The 12,970-nt window shown below is 38.0% G+C and overlaps 1 protein-coding gene across 2 annotated transcripts; it reads right to left on the reverse strand.

The window, feature by feature from the left end:
• Nucleotides 1-1,215: 1,215 nt before the first annotated feature.
• Taf9b (TATA-box binding protein associated factor 9b) lies at nt 1,216-10,710 on the reverse strand. Of its 2 annotated transcripts, XM_047536287.1 has the most exons (8): nt 10,511-10,691; nt 9,797-9,878; nt 9,160-9,296; nt 8,947-9,081; nt 8,019-8,094; nt 4,919-4,999; nt 4,074-4,184; nt 1,216-3,177 (listed from the first exon to the last, which is right to left on the reverse strand). In XM_047536287.1, the coding sequence occupies exons 1-8, from the start codon at nt 10,559-10,561 to the stop codon at nt 3,014-3,016; spliced, it is 837 nt and encodes a 278-aa protein (XP_047392243.1). In that variant the 5' UTR covers nt 10,562-10,691; the 3' UTR covers nt 1,216-3,013. The 2 variants fall into 2 exon arrangements, with proteins under 2 accessions (XP_047392243.1, XP_047392244.1); XM_047536288.1 differs by lacking the exon at nt 4,074-4,184 and having other exon boundaries at nt 10,511-10,710.
• Nucleotides 10,711-12,970: the final 2,260 nt, after the last annotated feature.

Here is a 12,970-nt window from a genome sequence, read left to right on the forward strand (position 1 = left end):
TGATTACCTCTTAAGTACTTCCTACTAGAACCCACTTCCAGGTTGTCCCCCATTGATTTAGGTTTTTAATCTCAAGAATGGGGAAACTCCAGTTTTAAACAATTTGGTAATTAGCCAAATATTTGTATACCTGCTATGTGCTTAGGTTATGGTGGAAGGAAATGCGAGATAGCATTTATGTTCTGAAGGAATTCGTAACTTAGTCAAGACAGTAGATAATATACAACTTAAGAGCATATGAAGTAGAATAGTGTGAGGATATGTTTCCTGATTTAATATAAAATTATGCACTATTGATAAAAATAATTGCAAAGGTATAGGCCTTCTTTTTTAAAAAAATATTTTTAAATTTATTTTTATGTGGTGCCAAGAATTGAACCCAGTGCCTCACACATGCTGGGCAAGCACTCTGTCACTTAGCTACAGTCCACTAAACTCCCTATTAACTTCCACAAATACATATGTATGCCTTTATATGGGGAAAAAAAAACCCATGTTATAAATGAGGAATTGAAATCTATTCTTTAGCTCAGTGTTTTCCTGCTTTCCTTTTCATGTCCAAAATTTCCCTCTAGCATAGGGGTTTGCATGTGAACAAAAAAGGGTACAAAGAAAGAAGAAACCATCCTACCTCAGTTCCCTACTGGCTTTAAAACCAGTTTTGTTCAGTCTACAGCTACTTAATGCATATGAAGCACATATCCATGTATTATATATTAAAATATGAATGGTGACATACACCCTGCTCCAAACCACTCACTGGCTGACCTGTTAAGTGAATGAACACTCAGATTTTCCCCAAAGCTCTAGCAGGTCAATTTTTTAAATATATATTTTTTTGTACTGGAGATTGAACCTGCCAGGGGTACCCTACCACTGAGCTACATTCCTAGCCCTTTCTATTTTTTGAGACAGGGTCTCAGTTGCTTAGGGCCTAAGTTTTAGGCTGACTTCAAACTTGCAATCCTCCTGCCTCAGCCTCCCAAGTTACCGGGATTATAGCTGTGTGCCACTGTGCCAAGTGAGCTTAAGTGTTTTATAGGTTTAAACCTACATTCTTAACACTCATTTTCATTTTGCTTTATTATGAAAAGTCAAAAGCAAGCAATTTTCTGATATATAGTAATTCATCCATTAAATAAATGTTAATTGCTTTTTGATCCTCAAATTAGCATTACTCATTTTCTTTGAATCTCTTCAGTCAGAAATGAAAGGTCACTGATAAGCTTAAATTTTATTAATAACCTTGGAACAAATACATTAATAATAATTCATTATAGTTATATAGCATTTTACAATTTTGAAAGAACTTTCACATACACCAATTAAACCCTCACAACATCCCTGTGAGGTAGGCAGGGTAGGTGTTATTTTCCTATTACTAATGAGAACAAGGCTCAGAGGTGAAGTAAGGTCACACAGTTGGTAAAGATGGAGCCAGGACTAGAACTTAGGCCTTCTGACATGCTGCCTCCCTGAGAACATTCAAGTAATGATATCCATGCTATATAATGAAAATTTCTCTCCTATGATGTTGATCAGATCCATTTTTGTTAAGTTTTTTATCACCTTTCTCTAATGTCCCTAAACATTCAAACTGATAAAGACATTTTTTCCCTGTTTCTGAACTATTTCTTAGATGTGTCAAGCACCATCCTACGGTGAAACTTATGACTAAGTTTTGAGGATCCCTGGCTACAAATGCTTAGACTATGATATGAAGAATTGTTTTAGAAAATTCTGCCTAACTATTCCCAGGCTGTTTATGTCAGACTGAAACCAAACAGGCCTATTTTTATTCTCAAAAGCTTTGCAATTTTTCCCAATAAGACTTTTATGTGTATAAATGGAAAATATGGGAAGGTGTTCAGCAACATTACTGGGAAACCTATACGGAATGCACCTAAATGCAAGTCACATGACATTAATTTGTTTTCCTTGGCCTTAACAGAGAAGGAGAAGAACCATTATATTCTACTTTCAAGTTTGATCCCATCTCATGTGTGAAATCCTTAGCAACGAGCTAGGAAAATGATCTGAATTATACCAATAGGAGGACTCAAGCAGTAGTGACCAAACCATATATGCATGTGGTATGAAGAAAACACGTGCTCTTCAGTGGTTTGTCTAGGTCCAGTGTAAATTATCAAGGCAGATTTTAAGCTATACCATTTCTGTTAAATTTTAAAATGTGAAATATGGTGGAGTTATCAACTTGGACTACAACTGACCCCCAAACTACCTGTTAAGCACACTGAAGCTCAAAAGGCATGAAAGGCAGGGGATAAAGCCCTGTTGCTATAGTATGGAGTGAAAAAGAGCAAATGCAAAATTACAGGTTCAAGTGAATCACAGAACATCAAGCATGAAGAGCATGTTTTAAACACATGAAAATGACACCTGTATTATCAGGAATGATATTTTGAAAATTCCAGTTATGACCTTTTCCATTTAAGAGCAATGGGGATAAACTTAAGCCTGTGGGGGTGAGTACAGAAAATGGGATCTAGAGAGGGAGCTGGGGTGGGAAGTTAGGGAAAACTAAGAAGAATACATTCAACTTTCCAAAAGAAATGTTTCCTAAATAGACTTGGTCAAAAAAGTTAGTGACAATGAAAGTGACTATTTTATAAGACAAAGTAGAACTTTAAATGGAGGTTAGAAATTAAAGATTAGTTCACTGACTGGGCTGTAGAAACTGAAACGTAAGTGCTGCTGTCAGTAACACGTGGCAGAAAACTGCTTCCAAAAATAGAATTGCTGTGGTAGGACTCCATATTAATGAAACTATTAAGAAACAAGTACTTAACTTTTGCACTTGAAGCCTAATTGAAAAACATTTGTAACAATTCTTAATTAAAGAAATCTAACAGTTTGAACTAATGTGAAAAATACTGCAACTACATTTAAGTTTTCTAAGAAAAAAAGTTAAGATCTAGAATGTTCTAGTCCAGTATATCAGCTCAAAACCAAGTACACACTTTTTAAATGGATGTAGACTAGACTATACTCCTTACATAGTATCATTGTCATCATCATCTTCATGTTTCCTCTTCAGTGGGTTTGAGTCATTACCTGTGTTCTGTGATGAAACCATGTTGGTGGTAATAAGAATATTTTTGGGCCCAATCATTGAAGGATTAATCAGAACATTTTGAACTGCAGTTGTTGCAGGAACTGTAAACAGAGAAGAAAGCCCCCCACAAACTATGAATTACCCAGAATATAAAATATACAGTCAAAAGTACACAACAAAGCTGAATTTAAGTCTAATTGAAATTTCAGTAGTATGGAGTGCAACTACATCATAGAAGAAACAAAGGTAATTACATTGCACTGAGTTGAATTAAATTGTTAAAATATTTTGTTTTTAATTGGCAAATATGTGATTTAGGGTACAATGTGATGTTTGATGTATACATAAAGATTAAAATGTATCTAATGCAATGTTAAAGATGTTTTATTACATTTTAACTACATGAAATTTCAATTAGTACAGTGAATTGGTCATGAAAAGTACTACAGGCCCATGTTTAAGGCTAGGAAACATGCTTACCTCACAGGCCAATATTTATAAGTTGTTTATTTTAAGTAGTTAGGTTTAAAGGGTGTGCAAATCTAAACATACTTATTAGTAAACTATGCTATACTAGAATTCTATTATGCCAAACAATCTATATTTTATGAAGTGAGTAAAACAATTTCCATTTGAATTTACATTTACATTCTGGATCACACACACATTCATTACTAAGTTTTATCATTTTGAGCTTTTATTATATGTGCTTTTCCCTGAGGATGCCTTAGATTTGTGGATGCTGACGGTTTTTACTTCATCATATTCTTTGAGAATATGATAAGTATGTGGAATACTCTCCCCTCCCCTGAAAATGTATACACATGGAAAAACTTCATACAATTTTAGAGGACTCATACACCATTTCTGAAGAACATTGATTTACAGCATTACTGCCAACTTCCTATTGTGATCAGTTTATTTCTTGCCATAGGAACACTAACTGTTCTATAATTGCAATTACTCATGAATTCTGCCCCCCACCCAATTGTGTTACCTGGTTTGACAGGTGTGGACTGAGAAGGTGGAATCTGCACCGTAAATCTTTGGCTTGTCACTGACACTGGAGTTGCAACTTTATTTGGGACAGACACTGTTTGTGGGGTTGCTGTAGTTATAATCAACAGATTGTGTTAGATGAGTTTTCAGATAAATATTCTATACTCCTTAGCTTACAACAAATTACCTTCAAAGCACAGAGAACTAGGGTAAAGTGAGAAAGTATCACTAGAAATAAGAGCAAAGTGATTTTTATTTTTAAAAAATTGTGATTCTGGGAATTGGGCCAGGGATGATTTAACACTGAACTACAACAAGCCCAGCCCTTTATTTATTTATTTTTTTAAAAATTTTTGAGAAAGGGTCTCCCTATGTTGCTCAGGCTGACCTCAAAATTTTGTGATACTCCTGTTTCAGTCTCCCAAGTTGCTGGGAAAAGAGCAAAGTAATTAAAAGCTTACAAATTTGTACAGATGCTATAAAATTGGACTTGGGGTATATAGCTCAGTAGTAATATACTTGCCTAGTACGTGTGAGGCCTTGGATTCAATACCCAACATTGGGGAAGAAAAACCCAAACAATTCCAAATTCAGAATAGTGTAGTAAAGAATAGGGCTCTGGAGCTGAGCGTGGTGGCACATGACAATAATCCCAGCAGCTCAGGAGGCTGAGATAGGAGAATCACAAGTTTGAGGCCAGCCTCAGTAACTTAGACCCTGTCTCAAAATAAATAAATAAAAAGGGCTAGCAATGTGGCTCAGTGGCAAAATCACCCCTGGGTTCAATTCCCCACCCCCACCCCCACCCAAAAAAAGAAAAAAAACTTAGGCTGTGGATCCTACCTGCTTGAGATTGAATCCAGGCTCTATCACCTACTAGCTGGGTTTCCTTGGGCAAGTTCTTTTGTACCTCAGTTTTCTCATCTGTAAAATGGGGACAGTAGTACTTATTTCATGAAATTTTAATGAGAACTAAGTAAAATAATCCATGTAAAACTCTTCAAACATCATCTAGCACACAGTAAATACTAAATTTAAGCTACATGAACCCATGAAATAGTTTACCAGAACAAAGACTCAAATTTTCTCTAAATTACTTTAGGTGTCATTTTTAATATGTGTCACTTGCTGAGAATTAGGAAACGTCTACTATGCTTATGAAGGTAAATCAACATGCACCTAACAAAAAGAAGCTGATTAAAATCATACCTTGGGGTCTCCAGGTGGGAAAGAAACTACTACTCCTTTTCTATGTTCAGAGAATTTTTAGGCAGAAAGGGATCTTGGCTTTCATCATCTAAATTCTATTATTCATTTTTATGGTGCCTGGGGATCAAACCCAGGACATTACACATGCTTGGCAAGTGCTCTACCACTGAGCTATAGTTCTAGTCACCTACTCCTTATTTTAAGGTATACCTCACATAGTCACCCTATTTTATAAAACTTTCCTTGACTTGCTCAGTTATGTCCTTTTTTTTTTGGTATTGGGGATTAAACCTGGGGTGCTTTACTATTGAGCTATATCCACAGCCCTTTTTATTTATTTATTTTATTTTGAGACAGGGTCTTGCTGAGTTGCTGAGGGTCTCACTAGTTGCTAAGGGTGGCCTTGAACTTGGGATCCTCCTGCCTGAGCCTCCCAAGTTATGGGGATTATATTAGTTAAAAGCCTTATCTCCTGCCTCTGTACTTCCTCTAACATGTCACAGAAGTCATATTATTAGTATCTTATTTCATTCACTAGCATAGAAGCCTTGGCTAACATTTTTTATCCTCATGAGCATGTGGCTCTTGTGCCTTTCTTCTAACAGGTCTTCAACAAATGTTTGCTTAATGAATGGATTTTTCAAGATTTAATATCTATACTGGCAATGCCCTCTCAAAAAATGAATTTGTGGAAGTGTGTCTGCTTCCAATTTTTTCCTTTGGTGATGCAGGCTACCCATACATCCCTCCAGAACCAGTAGTCTACCCAGAGTTAGAGTTGCTTAAGGCAGTATAACTAGCATGATCTCTAGGGACAAAGGGGAAGAAGTCTAAACAGAAGAGAGCCCAGAGGTACCCAGAAATCTGGTTCCAGTGACTCCTCTCCCAAAAAGAATGTGAGACCTTCCTGATATATCTCCATTTTAGGCAAGTTTTCTCATGTTAAGTAGTCCAGAGAATTTGGTGAATCTTAATGAAGCAATATATTTTATTTTGTCAAGAAAAAATTTACAGTTGGTTGTTTTCTTGGTGATTAAGGAATTAAAACACTTAAATTAAGTATGAAGTTTAGTCTTTAGAACTGAGTAGATTAGATGCATAGATTTAAGATCTATGTTTATACAAGTACTTCTTAATTTTAAGATTAAAACTTGCATCTTTAGTAGTTTTTGAGTAGCACCCTCACTCTAGATTTTAAAAAAGTCTCTTAAGCATGTACAACAAATGACTAGGAATAAAAATCACAATTGATAACTGAAATTGGTTAACTCACATAACATATGTAACTGATTAACACATCCTAGAGGTTTAAAAAATTAGTATTGTCACTGGGTGTGGTGGTGCATGCTTATAATCCCAGTTGCTTGGGAAGCCGAGGCAGGAGGATTGCAAGTTCAAATTCAGCTTGGCAAGTTAGTGAGGCCCTAAACAACTCAGTCAAACCCTGTCTCAAAATGAAAAATAAAAAAGGGCCAGGGGTGTGACTCAGTGGTTAAGAGTCTTTGGTTTCAATCCCTGGTATAAAAAAAATTAATATTTTCAAGTGAGGTAGCATGGTCCTGTAGTACCAGCTACTTGGGAGGCAGAAGGCAGGAGGATGACTTGAGCCCAGGAGTTTTTGACCAGCTTGCTTAATATAGCAAGATTCTCCCCCTCAAAAAATTAAAAATAAATACACATGTATTCATAGATAAGAAGTATATGATCACAAAGTTATACAGATTATATATGCAAATATCTATCCACAAAAGTTATATGTAGGTAATTAGAAGTGTACATTTGATTCTATACCACGCTGGTTTTAAAATGCTGAAACTAAATTTATATCTTAAGAATAAGAGATGGTTCACACCTCAAAAATCAAATTGCTTATACTAGAGTTATATGACAGCTATAAGATACAAGTTATAAGCAATGAGAACCATGGAATTGGGAAAGAGATGGGGATTTTTCTGAAAATATTTAAATTAGGTTACTTAAGAACCACAGCAAGGGGCTGGGGATATAGCTCAGTTGGTAGAGTGCTTGCCTTGCATGCACAAGGCCCTGGGTTCAATTCCCAGCACCAAACAAACAAAAAAAAAAACCACAGCAAAAACATAGGGAACCCTGATTACGTTATTTGTTTTCCCTCATCTAAATAATGATGACATTAAAAAATTAAATAATGGTTACCAGTAAATACCATTCTTCACTAAAAGAACCAAGTCTCTTTGGAAAAGTGGCTGATTCTATATCTGACACAGCAAAATATAAGATGGGCTTTGAACATCTTGTGTTAGAAAGAAAGAAATGTTTAAAGTATGATGGAGATCTATCAAGAAGGATATATAGGGCACTGCTTGATGGGGCTCTCATTGACCACTATAGGACAACCAATAAAGGATAATTGGTACATTTATATTTGTATTGAAAATGAAAATGAAAATACCACAGCCTAAGAGTAAACTCCTGTTTCTGGTATCATAGTTTATACCAACAACAGTGTTGGGCAATGTCCAATTTTATACTCATATGGGATTTTATGCTCATATGGGATCAGATGAACCTTGTGGCTTTCTCATTTTAAAATGAAGTAAAATATGTTTACAGGTTTATTAGAGGATGAGTACAATTATGAATGGCAACATACACATGGAAATTTGAGTCACATTTTGACTTGGATTATAGTTCAAAACCAAGTGCTGCAGCACTTCTTTACCAGTCAGAAAAGCCATTTCCCCCTTTCACTCACCAATAGTAGGAGTAGTAGGCCTGCTACTAACAGTACCAACACTTAACCGTGGAACTAGTCTTCCTTGGTTAGGCCCCTAGAAAGGAATTTAAACACAAGTTAATTTCCATGTTGTTAAGATTTGATACCTAAACTTAACAAAGAGTGAATTTGCAATTATTAATGCGAGTTATTAGTGGATAACCCATGATAAGAATGTCTTATTTTTGTTCTATTTGTGTTCTAAATCCAATATTTAAAGTTTTCACAAATGTATATACATGTACATATCTATATAAACATAATTATGACTCTATCTTAATTCTATACAGTGCTTAGAGTCTTATCTGAATGGGGATAACAGCTAACTTTTTTGTGATTTTTAACCTTCACTAGTCAATGTCTTAACCCCCAATGAAAGAAAAGTCTCTTATAGCAGAATTTCAGAAAACAAAGGCAGCTGAATGTGGGGAGAACTATTTTCAATGGAGGGAGAGCCTTACATCATATTTCAGAAAGCAGGCCTAATTCATGACAGTATAATATTCACTTTTGTTATTGGATCTTACTAAAAAACTATGGTATAGTGGAAAGATCAGTAGTTATGAGACCTGGGAATCATTTCTAGCTTTGAAACTAATTCCACAAATAAGTCCAGGCATAATTTCCTGATGTGAAAAAAAGTCTACTGGATTAGATGAATACTAAAGTTCCTTCTAGCTCTAAAAAATGTTCTAAAATTCTAGAAAATTATCTTAATCTTTAATTAACTGTTATCAATAGGAATTTGCTTTTCCTCTATTCCACTTTTGTTTTGTTTTGTTTTTTGCAGTGCTGGGGATGGAACTCAGGGCCTCACTCCTGCTAGACAAGTCTCTGACACTGAGCAATATCCCCACCCTCTGTATCCCACTTTGTTTAAAAAGCAAAGTTGACTAAAAATTCTTACCTTTTTAATTAAGGACTTCAGTCTGTAGTTTGGAGCAGTTAGGCAGTATCTATCAGGTGGCAGCCTCGGTCCCGAATATGGCTTAATCAGTGGCAAAGGTGTTTGATTTTTCTGCCTTGCAATATCCAGTAAAAACTAAAGAAAAAAACCTTCATTAGAACTACAATTTGAAAAATTCTAAGTAAAAATAACTTGAAATAAATGTTTGCTCACATCTCTTGGTGGAGGAGAGGTAAAAGATTGGTCTGCACGACACTGGATTGCAAGTCTCACATCATCTGCATCAACATTAGGTTTCTTAGCATGGCTTGAATAAATTTTTGCATCATCCAGAATTGTAGTCACATATCCTTTAAGAACAAATTTTTTTTAAGTATATGAAGACAGCTTAATATTTATAGAAACTTGTCTTAGTTCCCACTAATTTCTGGGAAGCTTACAAGTTTTGATTTTAATGGCTAATTTTTCTGTACATATGATAAATTTTAAACAGGTATTACAATGTAAATACTACTGCCCCTAGCTTGAGCTTCTTTTTAATGACTGATTTATTTACTTATTTGCAGTACTGGAGATTGAACCCAGGGCTTCACATATGAGCACTCTATCATTGAACTACATCCCCAGCCCTTTTTATTTTGAGACAGGGTCTGTCTAAGTTGCAGAAGCTGTGATCCTCCTGCTTCAGTCTCACAAGCATCTGGGATTACAGGCATGTGCCATCACATCCAGCATTCTAGTTATTTTTATATTAATAATTCAATATAATTTGGTTGAAAAATATTCTTATAATAAAATGATTTTTTTTTTAATTCACAAGTTTGGCAAGTTTTTGGTGTTTTTAACTTACGGAAAGCAAATTCCAACATTTGATTTATAACTCTTGGTTCATACTCTGTGATTCCCATATCCTTCAGGATCTGTGCCATCACCTGTGGATTCAAATAAAAACGCCAGATGTAAAAACTAGGTACTGGAAAATCAAGGCTGAACTGAAGCTAGTTGTTTATATTTACGAGACAATATCCCCCTTCTTTGGGCTCCAAACTCCTACTTCTCCTTGTCTTCCCAAGTGTCAATGATCACACCAGACCGACTGTATGCTCTGGCTGAAAACTTTTTTGTTTTTGGCAAGGCTGACAAAAGAAAAAGGTCGGGTTGGCTTTTTCAGCAGCGGTGGGGTGGCTCCAGCTGGTTGTCATTTTCAGATGGAGCGGTGGGGGAAGCTAGCATCAGAACGCTGGACGCTGAGAGTCAGGGCTCATAGATGGGGCGATGGGATAAGACGAGGAGGTGACGGCGGCGGTACCTAGAGGCCCAGGAGACAAAGCCTGGCGGCCGCCCGCGCACTTCATTCAACCACAACCCTTCAGAGGGGCTACGCGGGAGCTGAGGGAGAGCGACCCTGGGGCCAAGGCAAACCCCCATCGCCCCCTCCACCTGGCTGCCTCGGCTGTGCTGAAGCAGGCGTGCGAGCCCACCCTCTGGCCCTCAGTCTGGGCCTGCCTCGCAGTTCACAGGCCGCGCCAGGCTTCGCGCCCCGCCTCTCATCCTTCGCACTTACCAAGGCATCTCTAGGAGCGTTCTTGGGAGGCGCCATCTTGCCCGACTCCATGTTATCCAGGCTCTCGTCATCCGGGGAGAGAGGGCAGCTCGAGGACTCCTCGCTCAGGCTCCACCTCTGTAGGGGCGGAAGGCGGGGTTACCGCGCAGGCAGGGCCTGTGGCAGTTTCACAGCTGCTATTTCTGGCCTGTGCGGCCCGCGGGAAACCAGGCTCTCCAAGAGGCTATGCGAGCCCTGCGTCGGCGCCCCAAACAGTGGGGGCCAGCTGGGAGGATTGGAGGAGGCGGGTAAGCCTTTCCCTGGGAGCCCTATCGGGAGCTAAATAATACAGAAGAGCCTCGAAGCTTCCAACGTTGTTCACTGGCAAAGCACACCGAGTGGGCTGCCCTCTGGACTCCCTCCTCACACCCTGCACTACCACCCTGGCCCATTCCAGCTCCTGGAATTACTGCAGAGGCCTGCTTCAGTGTTAGGATTTCCCGGCCAAACAGAACAACCAGTTATATTTGACGAATTTGGGATATACTTTAGTATAAGTATATCCCAAAGATTGCATGGGCCATACTTATACTACAAACTTATTTGTGGTTGATCTGACATTCAAATTCAATTTGGTGCCCTGACTTTTTATTTGCTAAGTCTGGTAGCCCTACCCAATAAGCTGTTCTCCACACCCAGGACTTTGGTCAGTGGAACTTTGGTCAGCTCTTGTTGCTCTCCAAGCTCTGCCTTCTGCATATTTCACATTGATGGAAAGCTAAACTCTTTTTTTTTAAGGCACTGGGGATGTAACCCAAGGGTGCTTTACCACTGGGCTCCATTCCCAGCCTTTTTAATTTTATTTTTTAAAAAATTTTGAATCAGGGTCTTGCTAAGTTGCCTAGGCTTCCCTTGAATTTAGGATCCTCCTGCCTCAGCCTCCAGAGTGGCTGGGATTATAAGCTTGTGGGAGCTAAAATTTTTAACCACCTGTCTCACTCAAGCCCCTACAAACTCATCTCTTGGTCTGAGTAGTTGTCACCAAGGAGGCCCACACAAGGACCTTCCTCCTCGACACCCTAATTCTTAGAAGAACCCTAGTGAAGTTCTTGAGAGTCAGTCATCCAGCCTGAGTTATTTTAAAAAGACAAACATCAGTTAACCATTTCTGGCTTAAAATAGCCCAGAGATCTCTGTTTTACTCCTGCATCCATCGATGCCCTAGCATCCTCCATATCAGGACAAAGCACTATGACTGCCCCACACCGGAAAAGGAGCAGGTAGCCATGTTGCTGCTTTCCCTCACAATCTACATGTAATTTAGCAGGAAGTCCTATCGGGGCGACCTCCCAGAGTTACGCATCTGTCTGTTTCTCTGCATCTCCATACAGTGCTATCATTCTAACAAGTCCGAGACAACCACCTTACTAAAATTACAGAAAGGGGCCCCTGAAATAGGGGTCCCCCACATACTTCATACAACTGGAGGGATCTCTGATTTATAAATTAAAAAATATTGTTTTCCTCCAGTAGTTTCTCTCTTTCTGTCTCCCTCTCCCTTTCTGATTCCTGGGTTTAGTAGTTCCTTCAGTTTACCTCATCTGAGTCGTCTGACTCGTCTGCCCACCAGGTAGCCATCTTGAACTTTGAGCAGGTCCCTCAAAAACCACGTGTCTCAATACATTGTTTCCAGTGGGAGAACTTTACCCACTTCTAACCCTGCCAGACTTCTAAAAAACTAACAACAATCCCTTTTAAAGAGGTACTATATAAACAAGATACAAAATTAAAAATAAAGGAGAAAAAAGCTTTCCCCACCTTCAGCCACTCATTTTTCTTTCCCAGAAGGTATCACTGTTTGTTTTTTGTTTGCATGATTAATAAATAGTTTATATCTTCTTCCACTTACTGAATTGTACTATATTCTTAGGGTGCCCAACTTTTAGAGAGCCAAACAGTAATATAGCTGTATAAGGTAGAAAACCCCATAACATAATAAAAAAAATTATTGCACTCATGTTGATACTTGAAAGTAATTGTTCATCTAAACTTTGTTATTTATGTTTCTGTTATATAATACTGTTATCTAAACAGAACAGGATTCCTTAACAGTTCCAATTATTGCTACTTAATTGTAAGACTAATTAAATAATAGGAGGAAGAGCATCTGCAGGGAACCCATCTGTGTGATTTCTTATGGGATGGTCACAGTGGCCAGGAAGCACAAGCCAAGAGAGAGAAGAGAGTAAGGGAACTAGTAGTATACATTGGGTAAAGGTGTGGATAATTTTAAGTTCATTGTTAAATGAGTAGGAAAGCGAGGAACCCAGTCTTAGAGATGCCTTTAAATTTTTATCTCTTGCCCATTGACTTGAACCCTTGAGGTATAGTGTAGAACTGGAAACTGTAATTTGCAAGTGTGATTGAGCCCTACCTCTGACATGAGAAAACTAAACTTGCATTTAAAATGGATGTTAAGGC

Source organism: Sciurus carolinensis, chromosome X, assembly GCF_902686445.1.
Source record: "Sciurus carolinensis chromosome X, mSciCar1.2, whole genome shotgun sequence".
NCBI classification, from domain to species: Eukaryota; Metazoa; Chordata; class Mammalia; order Rodentia; family Sciuridae; genus Sciurus; species Sciurus carolinensis.